Here is a 15,923-nt window from a genome sequence, read left to right on the forward strand (position 1 = left end):
CTGCCCCTTCCCCCTCTGAGTAAGCTGTAGGCTGTAGTCTTGGGACCCCCCTTCAGATCTCCATAAAACACCACCAACAACAACATTAAAAGCAACAGCAAATGGGCCTTTGTAACTATATAATTTTTTTGTATCATTTAAAAATAGAAAACATGGAACAACTTTCAAGATTATATCTAAAGACCACTTATATTCACACATACCCACTTGCATAATGTATATGTATGTGTATATATATATATATACACACATACACATATATATGTATACATATACACATACATATACAAAGTCATATCTACACACACACACACACACACACACACACACTGACACATACCCTTTGTCCCTGTGACTGAAAACCCTGAAGGTAACTTTCGCTCTGCATGCCCGTGTCTCTCCTCATTCCCTGCCTTCCTCCCTTCTGGCTGAGAAGGTGCCCGCTGGCTGCTGTCTGCATTGGCTCTTCTAAAATCAGGGCTTTGTGCCTCCCCAGCCCTACTCACTGGCTACCTCAGAGAAAACAGCCTTTATATTGAGTATTCCTTGCCTGCGATCCCGTCATGCAGCTACAAGGCTGACACTGCAGCCTCAGCAAAGGTTAACTCGTGAAAATTCCCAGAAATTCCCCGTTGGCGCATCCATGTTGGCAGGGAGGCTTCCGCAGGAAGCGGGGGACGCTCGCTCTCCACTCCTCCTTCTGTCTGTGTAACTGTGGAATCTGTGGAATCTCTGCCAGGAGGGCAGGGGGGCGCGGCTGCCCTGTGGGCCCTGCCAGCATGGTCACAAGCTTCCGGATGCTCAGTGCAGTGAGTGAAGTCTTCCCAGGTGTCTGTGGGGCAAGTGCAGCCTGGCTCTCGCTGTAAAGTCCTCCCAGCATCCCCTGCTGTCTCGGTGTGTGCAGGGTAGTTGTCGTGTTGCAGGACTTTCACTTGGGGTTTTCTACCTCCCACCCACACACCAAAACATCCTGCTTTATAGATTCAGAAGTATCCATAGAGTGCTGGAGTTTGGGCTGTAATAGAATAAGAAAGCTCTCCAGTAAGATGCCTTCATTCCAGCAAACGAGCTCATCCGTGGGTCTTCTGCAGCCTGCTAGGTCTTGGATGGAGACAAGCAAAGTCCCCTGGGCAGGCGGCACAGGCCATTCTAGTTTCTGGTCACCTCTGCTGAGGAGGCGCTGCTTCTGGGGGTGTTTGTACAGGTCCCCTGCGCCCTTTCTCTTTCTGTCCACTTGATGACTCATGGGCGAAGCGCTTTGTGGAGCCAGGTTTGTGTATTGTCAAGTGGCTGCCCATGTTCTCCGGGGGTGGGGGTGGGGGGAGAACGCTTCTACGCTAGTGCTGTAAAGGATTGACTTCCGTAGAGAGATGTTAGAGCGTGCCCTCAGCGGGGCTCCTTTTACTGTCAGCATCCCCTTCCAGCTGATGTTACTTTATAAATAAGGCTCATCAGTGGATTGTGACGATTGTAGACTGCTCTCTTCTAAGTGTGGTCTTCACCAGCAGGCTGAGTTGGTAATCTTGCTTTCCTCCGCCATGCCAAATTCACATAAGTAGGAAATAAGCAGTCTTTTATAACTAAAATGTTTAGAGTAAAATTCATCACCCTGTATTACACACATACTTTATCTCTAAAGCAGACTCTTCCTCCCTACGTGCCCATGTGTTCTCTGAAAGCACTCTAGACTTTTTAGACCCCGTGTTGAATGTCCTTGATGGATGCTTGGGAAGGAGCTGATAAAGTGCATGTATGATTAGGGTAAGTGAACATAAAACTACATATGTATGTGTGAACATATGTGTTCATACTTATGAGCGTACATTTTCATACATATGTATGAACTTAAAACTCTCTTTATACACTTGAGTGTTTATTTTGCACACAGTAAAACCTGTTCAACCTGGGTTGTGATGGAAAGTGTTTCACTACCCGTGAAGGTCTGTGTTTTGTGAATTCTTCAATAAAGCCTTTAACAGGCTGATGTTCAGCGGAGATGGCCAGCGGAAAGTGGACCTAGCACCGTGGGGTGGAAGCAGCGAGCCTGGGGTGTTGGTGGAGGGCTCTTTTTAAAGGTAACAGCCTGGAGCAGTTTGCCTTTGGAGTCCTGCATGGCATCCTGCACAGACTAACCTGTCAGTCAAGAGACAGGGCTGGAGAGAGTGGGAGTTCGCTCTGCTGAGTTGAGGCAGTGGCGTTCCTTGTTTGACCATACATTTATTAATCTAAGTCGCATGAGAGTTAGGGCACATTCCGTGAAGCTTGGCAGAGTTAATTTTATGAAAATTAGAAGATTTACCACTTAGTAAAATGGGTAATAGTTTTGCAGAAACGCTCTCCTAAAGAGGAAGCGTAGGCTGGAAATTCAAATGAATGTAAGACACTAAATTAATTCATGGATAATAGATTCATCATGCTTAATAAGAGTAAATAAGGGCTGTGCTGGACAGATCCCTGACTCCTGGAAATTGAGGTTACCAGAGACACTATCATTTAGTTCCCACAGCCATAAAGAATATTCACTCTGAATAGCGTTGGTCTGGGGTTTGCTAAGTAGAAAGCAGTTGGACCTAGAGGGAGCGGACAGATTTTGTTGGCCATGAATAACTAAAGGAACCCAAGCAGTATAATGACGCCGTTAAAAAAGGCTGCTGCTGCTAACGTAGGGGAATGTTTGATTGTTTCACAAATCAAAGTGTAAATCTGTGTTACTTCCTGAAAAGCCTACCTTTGGGGTGTGTGTGTAGGAGGGCATTGGTTTGCTAAGTCACTCTAGGCTTGTGTGTTTCTGAGTCTGAATAAGCAGCAGGTGTGTGATGTGGGTGAACCTGCTGGGAACCCAGGAACAGAGATGGGGGATGGGGTGGGGGCTACTGCAGCTCCGGAGCTCCTGGGAACTGCTACCTGTTGGGTCCACATCTAGGCCCTGCTCTGACCCCGGAATGATCCTGGAATGCTCTGCCAAACAGCCCCCCCCCCCCGTGTGTGTGTGTGTGTGTGTGTGTGTGTGTGTGTGTTGGTCCTGTTTTTGAAGAGACATGGAGTGAGATGGAGCAAACTTGGCTCATATGCCAGTGTGCGGTGTGCCTGCTGAACACAGCAGTAGTTTGAGGAAGTTACGGGGTAGCTTCTCTTTAGCTGAGCCTAAGGACAGGCACACGCTCCCCTCTCTCCTTCCCTCTTTTAAAATACAACATGGAGGGAGAAAGCACCTAAGTTGTTGATTGTCTCAGGTGGGGACTTGGGTTGAGCAGCTTGGAAGGAAACTCTTGTGAGGCTCGCCCGCCTGCCAACCGCCTGCAGGCCATTGCCTTCCCGCAGCCTCCTTCAGGGCGGCCTTGTGGCCTCAGTGCTCACTCAGCGCTTCAGCTGCGTGCATGTGAGCCAGAGAGTTTGCAAGCGGCAGCTGTGTATCTCGATGTCTTGCTGTTCCTTCCTCTCGTGCCTGGGAGTAGTCGGTCTTTCTGTGCAGTCAGAAGCCAGCAGAGTTTGCCTCACTCACCTGAGTGGAGCTGTTGAACCTCTGGCCTTTGTTTGTTTGTTTGTTTGTTTTCCTGTGATTTTTTTCAGTTGTGTAGATTTTACCTGGAAAGGTCTAAATCAGCTATTGAAAAACAAATTACAGTGATTTCTGCTATTAAAGGGAAATCGCTACAGTGTATTTTTTTGTTGACTCTCAGCAGATAGCAGTAGTAAATAGTCAGAAATGAACTGCAGTTTTTCTAGGGCCATGAGAAAGGTTTTAACCAGACTAAGGGTTTGATAACATTGGCGTCTTCTTTACACGCGCGCCCCACGTCTTCCTGTTAAGGCAGCCCTGTGTGTTGTCTGGAGGCCGATCAGGCTCCAGAGCGTGGACAGGGCTCCTGAGGACAGCGTGGGGACCCATGTGCTTAGTGGCTGTCATGCTTTGACTCCTCCTCCTTCCGCGAGTCAGCTGATGACGGACGTTTGGGTTTCTACATTTTCAGCACACAGAATTAAACGCCCAGCTGTGCAAATGTTTGCTTAGTTGTTTCATTTTTTTCTTTAAGATAAATACCTAGAGACAGAGTTCCAGGAAAAAGATGTTGCTTCTCTACACATTGGGACCTAGCTTAGAGACCTGCTTTTTTCTTTGAATAGAAGTCAGAATTATTTCAGCCCGGTTGCTCTGTATTTTTTTCTTACATGAAGTAAAAACCTGAGAAACAACCATTAGGCACCTAGCTTGACTCTGTTAAATACGTGTATTAAAACGCCTTATGGGTTGGTAACCGTGTGAGGGCTGCAGTTTGGATCCCTGTCTATTAGAATGGGCATTCTCACAAGATTTTAAGGTATGATTTACATATATTATAATGCCCAGATTTTAAGCTATATACAATTTGATGGGTTTTGACAAATGTCCATAGTCCTAAAACTATCCACAAATGAAGAATATTTCATCATTTATAGAAAGCTCTTGTGTCCCTTTAAGTCTCTCCTGTCTTATGGCTGTTAGCGTGGTTTCTGTGATCTGCTTGGCCTTGTACATAGGTGCATTGAGTGTGCCTGCATTTATGCTACTGTTTTTCTTTAAACCTCTCAAAGTGCAAATGCTGAACTGCACTTCTTAGAACCAAAGGCTAGGGTGAGAGCTGTAGACACAGCAACTTTTCAAAGAATGAAATAGTACCCCGCGCCTGGCTTAAATACCCGTGTTCCAAAATGAACTCGTAGTGGATGACAGACCTGGGTATAAGAAAGACGCTTCAGGCTAGGAAAATCATGATCCTCTGGGAGAACACACAAGAGCACTGTCATGGCCGTTAAAGCATAGGCCACAACAACAACATCGAAAAATGAAAGCTTACAGGAAGAAAGCAAGCGGCAGAACCACAGCAAGAAAGTGTTTGCTGTGTCTGATAAAGCCTAATACCCTCCTACAACCCACGGGTGACAGACCCACACAAATGACAAGGGAACAAGCGTGGGAGGTGTTTTCCGTGGAGGCTCAGCAGTGGCCACTCCATGAAGTGACACGCCCAACAGGTTTGGCCATTAGGGAAAGCACAGTGAGTGGCGCCCACTAGGACGACTGTCCCTGGGGGCCTGAGGAGATGGGAGACAGTTCCAGAGCTGCGTACTGCAGCACACAGGTTCTGAGGAGATGGGAGACAGTTCCAGAGCCGCGTGCAGCAGCATGCAGGGCCTGAGGAGATGGGAGACAGTTCCAGAGCTGCGTACAGCAGCATGCAGGGCCTGAGGAGATGGGAGACAGTTCCAGTGCCGCGTACAGCAGCATGCAGGGCCTGGGATTTTAAACCGAGCTTCGTCAGAGGCTCTGGCAGCCCACTTCTGGACGCACCTGAGGAAGTGGAAATAGGGTTTAGATGGATGCTCTTAAGGCCTCGTTCAGAACAGCACCATGCATTAAAAACCACGGGTGGGGAACGGCCCAAGCGTTTGTGGATAAACTGCATAGTATACATCCAGTGGCCTTTAGAACCCCGGCCGAGGTGAGAGAAGCCAGCAGTGTGTGTGTCTGCACTCCCACCCGGAAGCAGGCAGAGCCAAGCTTGCAGAGCTGAGGGTAGGGGGTGGCTGCCGGGGACTGGGCTGAGAAAGCAGTGGTCGTGGCTGTGCGGTGGAGTCTGCAGACAGACGGTTAACCTGACACAGATGTTGACATTTGGGAAGAGAGCTTCACCTGAGGACACGCCTCCTTCAGCTGAGGACTGGCAAGGCTGTGAGGCATTTTCACGATCCTTGATGGACGTGGCCAGGCCCAACCCGCTGTGGTTTAAAATCAAGTTGAGTGAGCTGTGGGGAGCAAGCCAGCAAGTAGTGTTCCTGAGTGTCCTCTGCTTCAGTTCCTGCCTCAGGTTCCTTCCTGTCCCGTCACCCTGACATCCTCCATAATGGACCGTGTCTGTAAACCACCCCAAGCCCCACTGCTTCTGTTCAGGATGTTAATCCCAGCAGTAGTAGGCAGGCTAGGACAGGCTGTGCTGACAGTCACGCAGCAGCCTGAATGGATGGCTTGTCACTGCACAGCAAACTCCTCACACAGCATGTCAGTCACCGTGGAGGAGAGGGGTGCATCTGTGTGGAAGGAAGAGCAGGCGGGAGCTCTTGGCCAGACCTCACTGATGACCTTGTTTACAGGTCAGAGGTGGGCGTGGATTTAAGGGAGTTGCGTTTGTTGGCGATAGGAGCAGTCTGAGTCTCCTGTCTGCTTGCGAGCGGCCTTTCTGCAGGAGCACATATGAACGGATGGGCGACCGATTCAGACGCGCAAAGATGTCCTCAGTGGAAGCTGGGCAGTGGCTCGCCCAGCGTTGGCATGCCGGAGCTCACCGGAGCTGGGCTGTCACTCTTTCAGGTGCTTCACGGGCTGCTTTGGGACGATTAGCCTGGGCTCTTGTTAGCTCACCCGGGATCTGATGGGTGTTCTGGGAGGCTCAGCCAGTGGATGTTCTTTGGGGAGCTCTGTCTGAGGACAAGCGGTCAGCACAGACTGAATTAGTCAGAAAGGCCCTTGAGGCATGCATCTCTAGCATGGAGGGGGCACACCTAGGTTATGTGACCGTGAGGCCCTCAGTCAAGGGTGACCGGCTCTGACCTTTAAGGGTTTCTGGGTCCTTCAGTGTGCCCCTGTTATATGCTTCCTTTCCACAGCCTGCTTTACAAACTGCTCACCTTCGAGCTCCTTTCCTGAGGTGCCTTGAAGGATTGGCATCTCCTGTAGGAGACACAGGAAAAGCTGGCCTGAGCTTTAGCAGCCCTTAGGACTCCTGATAGTGAGTGGATGAGGCGGCAGAGGAGCCCTGCCCCAGGCGGATCCTTTCTGGACGGCTCCAGGACCCTCCTAGGTCCCCAGCCTGAGTGTGCTGTCCCCATGTCCCTTCCTTTTAGGGCTGAAAGGGTACTTACTAGTGGAGGCAAGATCTTGGTCTTAAAATGTAAAATTGGGGGTTTAAGCATAAGAACAAGATCAGAAGCTCATGGAAACAAATATTCCATGTAAATTCAGTGAGATTACGCATTTTACCACATCTCTATCCCTTCCCCGCCTCCCCTCCCCAGGCCCCGCCCACTCAGTGCACCCAGGCGCCCGCCCATCCCCTGTCCTCTCTCCCTTTCTTTCCCTCTGTTCTTTTCCCACTAGGGATGGAGCCCAGGCCCCCTGCCTGCTAGGTAGACACTCCCGCCCGAGATACCCTCTCTGCCTCATATCTCTCTTTGGAAGGCTGAATTCTCTACCCAGCCCTTCACAGAATGCGGCAGGCGTTTCCTTTTTGCACTGTTACTGTGCGTGAGTTCATAACTAATACACACCACAGACAAATGGCCTGACGCCATTGTGGCCTTTTCTTGCTTTCTTTTGACTTAACACAGTATTTTTATGTTTTTGTTTTTGGGTTTTTTTTTGTTTTTTGTTTGTTTGGTTTTTTTTTGTTTTTATTTTTGGTTTTCTGGAGACAGGGTTTCTCTGTGTAGCCCTGTCTGTCCTGGAGCTCACTCTGTAGACCAGGCTGGCCTCGAATTCAGAAATCCGCCTGTCTCTGCCTCCGAGAGTGCTGGGATTACAGGGGTGCGCCACCACCTCCCAGCTAACACAGTATTTTTAGATTTGAAAGATTTTGAAATGTGTGTTTTGACAGTGTTGTGTGTGTTTTACGCCACCTTTCCAATTATAATATAAAACTCAGTTGTGGCTTATAATGGTTGGTTTTTCCTGTTTGCCTTTCATGCCAGTTAGAGTGCTTCTTCCTGGTAATTGGTATAGGACCCAACAGAGCCGCGTAGCGTGTCTGTCATAGCTGCTTGTGTATGGGCACCTGCTCGGTCGTGAGGCCAGTGATAGAGGAGAAGTAAAACCTGGTTCATTAATTTTGGAATATGAGAGAAAGGTCAGGGCATGGTGAAGAGAACCACGGGGGCCAGTGTGCCCTCGTGACACAGATTGAGACTCGTGTCTCTTATAGGGACAGTTTCCTGGAGAGAGTGCTTGAGGAGGGTGTATCACCTTCTCCAACAGAATACTGGAAACATTCAGCTTTTAGAAGAGAAGTTGTTGTTCTCAAGTGTAGAAGTGTCTAGAAATTATTGAAATAGATTCTTTTTAAAAGTCATGAGAAAACATTGGCTCCCAGATATTTTCTGGGGATTTCCCATTAACTTAGCTTGGCGATACTCAGAGTGGCCGTGGGTGGGTGGATGCATGGGGCGTGTGGTCGCTATAGTGACTGATGGCTAGCGGTTCCTGTGGTTCCGGTGTTGGTGCACTGCTGACGTCCTGCTGGTGGATGGAGTGACCCTGGGCGCAGGCCTGGTGCTCAGCACAGGTGACTGCATAGATGCTGATAGCTGTCTCTCTGATCCAGTGGCCAGCACTCCTTCATCAGATAACTTTGCCTGGAGGCCCTCTGCCAAGGGCGTGGCTTTGATGTGGGGGCAGCCGCACACACAGTCCAAGCTGGACACATTGTCCTCATGGTGAAATGAGCCGGTCAGGCCTGGCGACAATGGGAGTGGGGGACTCGCCTGCTCCGCACCAGGGTGACACCTGAGGCAGAAGTGCCTGTGGCCCCAGATCTTAGCACACGGCACGTGGTACTGTCAGTCTCACATGCATGTTACCCTCTGATAGACTTTGTTGATCCCAAATATAGTTACAACAGACGCGACTGCCAAGACCTGAAGAGCCAACATGGCCTTTACAGTATGTCCCCCATGAATGTCTCTAGCCCTTTGTCACTTTAGCGATGCTTATAGGCTCCTCAGGCCTTCACACTACAGAAGTAATCTAATGAACGCCACCAGGCCAAACAGGTCTGAGGCGGAGTGGAGGTAGTGCTGAGTACCTGGTGGCCAAGTGCTGAGAGACTGAGCGCACTCCTGGGTTCTTGGGATGGTCTGTTTTATAATAGGGCCATTTCATTTAATAAGTCTGAAAAAGCATGTGGTGGGTGTTTCTAAACTGGTCAAAACAAAGCCAATTAACCATTAAAGAACCGAGCCTTAGTTCCAGCAGTAGGCAATTACTTACCTTATTGAAAAATTGGTTCTTAAAGCAGTACATAGGAGGTAGGCAGTGCTGCCCCGCAGCGTGTAGTTTGATAAGAAGCATCAGCTATGGCGTAGTTGGTTGCCAGTATCCATGTGAGATCACAGTGTACCTCAGTTTTACGGCTGTATGTGTGTGACAGTGACACATGGGCCATACAGTTTGTCTTGCCTGGAAGACAGAGCACCCTTCTCTCAGATAATGCCTCTGTGTGTGAGAGAGAGTTGCCACGGGGTCAGCATGTTCGAGCTCAGCTCCTAGGGGAGTGGCAGCCGTGTTGGCTGAGGCTGATATCCCAGCTCTGGCAGACATGTTCTCCTCAGCGCCTCAGGTCTCACAGGTCTGCCATGTGAGTCTGCATTGGTTATGGAATCAGACATATTCTCTAGGTGCCGGCCGGAGTGGGTGCGCATTGTCCCGGGGTGGACTGTAATAGCATGTGGAGTTACACTTTCTGGACACTCTTTGGCTTGACTTCATTCATTGGGAACTATCAAATTGTGAAATAAATGAAGCAAAGATTTCAGCAGTGCTGTTATTTATTTATTTATTTATTTATTTATTTATTTATTTAAGCTTGCTTGCTTATAGCAGCCTACATTCTGTGTGGTGAAAAGCCCGTGTAAAAACTATTTATACTTTTAGTGGTCATAGCAGGGAGGTTTTGAACAACACTTGGCCTGGATTGAAAGAGAGAGGAACCTTGGCCGCTTCACATTATTTTCCTTTGACTTATTGTGTGTACTGTGAATTAGTGCATTGTTTTAGATAAACATTTTAGTATCACTTCTTTCTCGCTGCTCAGGGTTTTTGTGAATAATTTGGCTCTTCAGTGTCTGAAGTGTGTGGGCTCCTGGGGCCAAGGTTCTGGAGCTCTCTCGTGGACCGTGTTGTGTCTCGCTAACAGGAGGACTTCATCTGCAGCATCTGAGTGTGCGTGCTCACTGCCTGTTTCTTGTTTTTCTTTTTCTTTCCTGCTCCCCTAATTGGGTTGGGGGGCACAAAAATATTTGGTGGGGGTCACTTTGAAGGAACCTAGGAAACACTGTCCGGACTGTAATCCTGCCTCTGAGCAGTGAGAGGGAGACTGCCTTCGGCCGGCTTGGTCTAGCCTCTGGTATTTGTAATACAAGGTCTTTGTTTTTACCTGCTCTATCCACTAAGGAAAAACTACTCTCTATTAGACGTGCCTCCTTCAAGAACATGCACAGGGTGGGGTTATGCTATATGGCTATATGTTAGCTTTCCATTACCATGACAGAATCCAAGGTAATGTTCTCAGTTTTGAGGGCACAGGCTGGCCCCGCAGCTCTGGGCCCTTGATGGGCAGCACCTCAAGGCGGGAGCATGGGACACAGAACCTTATTACTGCAGGGACAGCAGCAGAAATGAGTGTGACTGGGGCTGAGGGGTCACCCCTGCTGTCACACATGGCCTTTGAGGTGCGTGGCCTTTGAGGTGCTTTTAAGATCAGGGGGTTTTCTTTGGTGGAAATGGAGCACCATTTATCAGTACAAGTGCTGGCGTCATCCTCCGCCTACATCTGTTACATGTAGGTTTGGGGTGATCTGACCCGGAAGCACACGCGCTGTACCTTGTATCTGACTACAGCCTTCCCACAGTATGTGAATGAATTGACCTGGACTGTGTGAACTCACTGGAGTTTGCCTGTTGTGTGGGGATGGAATTAACACACTGCCTCCTTGACTTTCATAGCAGGAACATTTTAAATGTCAGCGTCCGGGAAGGAACCCTTGTCACCTGATAAAGTAGCATTTCGAAGGCAGCCCCTCCCATGTCACCTTTGACCTCATGGATAGTATGGGAACAGCAGCAGAAAGTCAGTTTAGCTAATGAAGACTGATATAAAACATTCAATCGAACCCTTTTCACAGGCTGGAGTCCAAGCTGTATTTGAGGTCATTTACCCACACCTCTTCAGTTCCTCATTTGCTCTGTTTGACTCTCTGACAGATGCCACCGCAGTACGGACAGCAAGGTGTGAGTGGTTACTGCCAGCAAGGCCAGCAGCCTTATTACAACCAGCAGCCGCAGCCCTCACACCTCCCGCCCCAGGCACAGTACCTGCAGCCACAGGCACAGGCGCAGCAGAGGTACCAGCCCCAGCAGGTAAGCGGGCCGCAGCCCAGGCCTTGTCCTCCTTCAGGCTTCTCGCTCTGAAAAGCCTCCTGCCCGTTAAGAGAGATTGTGGGGGTTGAGGTGCTTTTTCCCCCCTTAGGTGTTTCAAGACAAGTTTCTCTGTGTACCTTGGCTACTCTGGAACTCACGCTGTAGACCAGGCTGCCCTCTAACTCGGAGATCTGCCCACAAGGCCCTGCACCTCCCTCACTCCTTGCTTTGTCCTCGCGTGTTCCCACCACAGGCTTGCATTACTGACGGTGGCAGCAGAAGTGTCAGCCCATTTCATGTTTGTGTTCTAAACTGTTTCCAAAGGCGCCTTTCCACTCAGTGGGGCCTGGTCAGGAGGGGGTGCAGGCCATGTGACCCTGCTGGTTGGCCTTTTGGCCTCTTTGGTTTGGATGTTAAGTGCCACAGCATGGGCACATGGTGGCCTTGGAGTGCTCTGCTCCTGAAACTCACTTTTGAGCATGGGTTCGCCTCAGCTGCAGAACAAGGGAAACGCAAGCCTAGTGAGCGGCTGCCGAGCTGTGGTGCAGTTCCTGGGTCTTTCCTTTCCTGCTCGGCTCCTTCCTCCTCTCCCCTATTTTTTTGAGGGGGGGGGGAACTCTGGCCTCCCCTTAGATCCTCCTCTTCCTGCCACTGTCTCCTGGTTGCTGGGACTGTGTGCTGTCACCACACACATGTAGTTTCTGGTTGAAATTAGACTAACGAAACACCTGTTTTGAAGGCAGGTAAGATGGCTGAGCAGGTAAAGGCGCCTGCCTGAGCCCAATGACCCAGACCAATCCCCAGGTCTCACAGGATAGAAAGAGATTCCCATAGTTTGTTTGTCCTCTGACTGCCCCATGTGCACACACACACACACACACATAAATGTAATAGAAATGAATAAGTATTTGTTATTGGGCCATCTTTCATAGCTTACATAGTTGAAAGAGTAGTGTGAAATACATATATCTTCAGTGAAGCGATCCCGTTTCACGTTGTTTAGGACTGTTGAGTGGAGCGGGCAGTGGGCACAGCTGTGGCAGCCCAGCCCTCCTGTGACAGCGCACCTCTTACCAAGCTCACGCTGTCCTCTGCACTTCCCCTGGGGTGGGTATGGTCATGAGCACTAGCACGTGCACACAGGCCTGCTTGCTTGTTAAGGTTTCTTTATGGCCATAATAGTCAACTATGTAAGCATGCATAGTTTTTACATGCAACATTTTTATATTACTTTCAATTATGTGTCTCATGCATGTGCAGCTATGTATACTGGAGCGCTTATGCCCGTGGAGCAGTCAGATCCTGCCCAGAGCTGGAGTTACAGGCAGTCCTGAGCCACCTGATGTGGGTGCTGGGACTCTAGCTCAGGTCCTGAGAGGGCAGCCGGTGCTCTTAACTGCTGAGCCATCTCTCCAGCACCGTGGAACTTAATTCTGCTGGGGTGCATTTTAAAGTGCGTTTTGGGATTTTCTTGAGTCCATTGCCACATGACTTTGTGTGTTTTAGGAACAGGAGCAGCCAGTCCAGGGTTTATGAAGCAGGGCGTGCAGCCCTTCAGTTATCTGGCCCTCACCAGTGTGTGAACATTGTAAAGCACTTCCTATCAGTCCCCTTTGGTGAGAGTGACTGGCATCTGGACTTTGAGAGATAAGGCTTTGCGACGGCTTTCAGATCCCCATCGAACTCACGGTGGGAGTGGGGCCTGGTCCCTTATCCAGATCCTTGGGTGCAGACAGCCTGGCTCACCTGACGTTCGCTCCTGGGCCTAAATGAATCTCAGTTGTAAAACCAATTTGATTAAGGACTCCGAGTGCCTGTCATTTCCTCAGGACCACGCTCCGGATTGACTTCCTTCCTGAAGTGTGCACTGATGGCTTCCAGAAGATGGCAATTAGTCAGTTACTATCCTTCATATTTAAATATTGACAGCACGCTACAGGCAGGGCCTGTTCTAATGAATGCCATGATAATTACTTAGTTTAGGGTCTCCTTTTGCTGTTCTTACTGTTCATTGCCCTATGCAATGAGGCATATGATAAAAACAGTGTATTTTAACCACAGTGGCTCATTCAAAAACACTCTGAGTAAAACCAAACATGTCAGGATTTTTTCTTAGGTTTTCTTTTTTTTGTTTTGTTTGTTTTTTGAGACAGGGTTTTTCCAGGTGGCCCTGGCTATCCTGGAACTTGCTTTGTAGACCAGGCTGGCTTCGAACTCAGAGATTCACCTGCCTTTGTATCCCAAAATGCTGGGATTAAAGGTGTGTGCCATTACTGCCCAGCTGAGTATTTTTAAAGTTTAATTTGATATCTAATACAGTGACTATATTAAAAGAAATAAAAAACAGAAAAGTTTCTTGCCATCTTAGTTACCCTTAGCCGTGCTGCCACCCATCACACTTTGCCAAATAACCTTACTATTATAGATGCATATGTGTACACACACACGCACACGCGCACACACACACACACAAACACAAACACACACACACACACACACACAAGCTTACATAGCACCATGTAACTCCTGCCCTCTTTTGTACAGTTGAAGATGTACTGTCAGCTGTGTCTGTTCTCTGTTACTCTTTCATGCATACACTTAAATAGATTTTCTAGAGCTCCTTTCATTCCTTCATAGCCTTATTGGGTTTTATAGCCGAGTCACAATATATTTAGTCAGTTCTTTCTAATGACATTTAGAGTTTCTAGGTGTTTCCCACAGTGTTGCCCTTACCACTCGTGAATGCTCTGTTTCATATGTAGACAAGAGTATCTGTAGGGAATTCTAGGCAGCTCAGAGGGTGGGAGTCTGTTCTCTTCTGGATGATCCACCATGGCACCTCCTTTTGTACCCACCACGAATGCGTGAGCTCTTTCCCTACCTGCCCTCAGTGCTAGGCGTGGCTTTCTGGGAGATGAAGCTGTGGGTGTGAGTTTGTGAGCATTTTTCCTGAACTGTAAATTCCTGTCTTTTAATCTTGATTTCTTTCATTGCAGTTTTAAAATTGATTTGTGAAAATTCTGTGCATTTTGATGGGCTTCCCAGGAATCAGGAATATCCGTGTGTGTGTGTGTGTGTGTGTGTTCCTTATTTTGTTGTTGTTTTTGATTGTAGGAATGGAGGTGGTGGGGTCAAGGAGATGACTGGTGGGCAGAGGCGCGTGTCCCTACCTGACGATGTGTCCCAACCTGATGTGTGCTTAGTCTCCTGGGACCCACGTGGTAGAAGGAGAAAAGTTATTTGCAGAAGTTTGACTTGACCTCCACCTCCATACGTGTTTGCTATGGTCTACAGTGTGTGTGCACACATAAGAGAAACAAACGAGTGTTTAAGACAACCACGCTGGAAGGGAGGAGAGTGACAGGCTAGCTTGTGTGTGGATAGGGACCAACCACGAAGGGCTCTGGTGGGGTGCTTCCAGAATGGAGTCGCTCTGCTGCTGTCTGAATCTGGCCTCAGGAATCAATCGGATGAGGCCTGCCTACACTGAAGGCCATTTGCTTGGTCCAAGCCAGCAGTTAGTTGGTTAGTTTGATGTAGAAATGCTGTATCCGCAGTCCTCCACTCCATAAAGAGGGCCTCTGCCATTCACACGGTTCCCTGGCGGGTGCTGTTGGACTGTCCTCCAGGTTCTGCTCTTTCCTGTTTGCTTTCCCATATAGTATTTTCTGTTTGTTTGTTATTTGATGTCTGTGTCTTTTTTTTTTTTTTTTTTTTTTTTTTTTTTTTTTTTTGCTGCTGTTTGGTATGTGCTAACAGCATATCCTGAGTGTTCGTTCTGGAATTTCCTTTCTTAGGTTTTGCGGTGTAGCACAGACTGGCCTGGAGAGTCCTCTTCTCCCTTTGCTGGGTCCTTAGGCATGTCCTACCAGGCCTAGCCTAACCTTTTTCATTTCTTACTGTTTTTTAAAATCCCTAATAGGTTTGTCTGTTTTTACTGATATTGTAATTGTGTCTTTTCTTGCTTTATATATTTTTCTTTGGAATAGTTAGTTTTACAGTGGAAAAGCAATCAGGACAGTGTTGTGTAGTTGAGCCCAGCCACGGAAGGCCAGGAGCATGTGAGTCTGAGTGTGGTGTACTAGCCTCTCTCTGTAGTGCTGCAGGCCAGGGACGATGCTGGCCTAGGGGACCCAAGGAGCGTCCTGGGAAGAAGGGCGCTGACAGTGCTGGGTGAGGTGTGTCCGAGGGATTAGGGGTGATCACGGCCTCGAGGCCCTGGGGAAAACTGGGTGATTTGATAGTGTCATAACTGGCAGGGGGTTAAAGTGACATGGAGTTGACATGGGTAGTGAGGCCAACGTGACCTCAGCACTGTATGCTGGAGGAGCTGCCCTGCCTCCCGCCGCTCTCCATCACACCTGCACCAACGGTGCATACCTCCATCATGCCTGCACCAACTGTGCACACCTCCATCACACCTGCTCACTCGCTCCTTTAGGCAGCTCAGCGCTTCCCCTTCACCCTGCAGGAGCACTGCCCCAATAGGGAGCACTGCCCTGCTAGAGAGAGCCCCGCCCTTCCTCTTTTGTAGCTGTGGTAAGTTGTATTCTTTTAAAAATTACCCTTTTTACCACTGCTGCATGTATGTGTGTCTGTGTAAGTGTGTGTGCATGAAAGTGTGTGCCTCTGTGAGGGTCAAACTGTATGTTCTGTGTGTAAATGTACGTGTCTCTCTGTGTGTGAGAAGTTTCTGTGTATGTGTGTGTGGTGTGTGTTATGTGTGTGTCTCTATATGTGTGGTGTATGCATGTAGTGT

General features: G+C 48.7%; 1 protein-coding gene across 1 annotated transcript in view; it reads left to right on the plus strand.

The window, feature by feature from the left end:
- The window catches only part of Arid1b (AT-rich interaction domain 1B), a 337,801-nt gene that overhangs the window by 93,950 nt on the left and 227,928 nt on the right, over window positions 1-15,923 (plus strand). Inside the window, exon 3 of the mRNA XM_052169726.1 lies at window positions 11,009-11,164. Within this exon, the coding sequence (XP_052025686.1) occupies window positions 11,009-11,164 (156 nt within the window). The remainder of the gene's footprint in view (window positions 1-11,008; window positions 11,165-15,923) is intronic.

This window comes from Apodemus sylvaticus, chromosome 23 (genome assembly GCF_947179515.1).
Source record: "Apodemus sylvaticus chromosome 23, mApoSyl1.1, whole genome shotgun sequence".
In the NCBI taxonomy this organism is placed as follows: Eukaryota; Metazoa; Chordata; class Mammalia; order Rodentia; family Muridae; genus Apodemus; species Apodemus sylvaticus.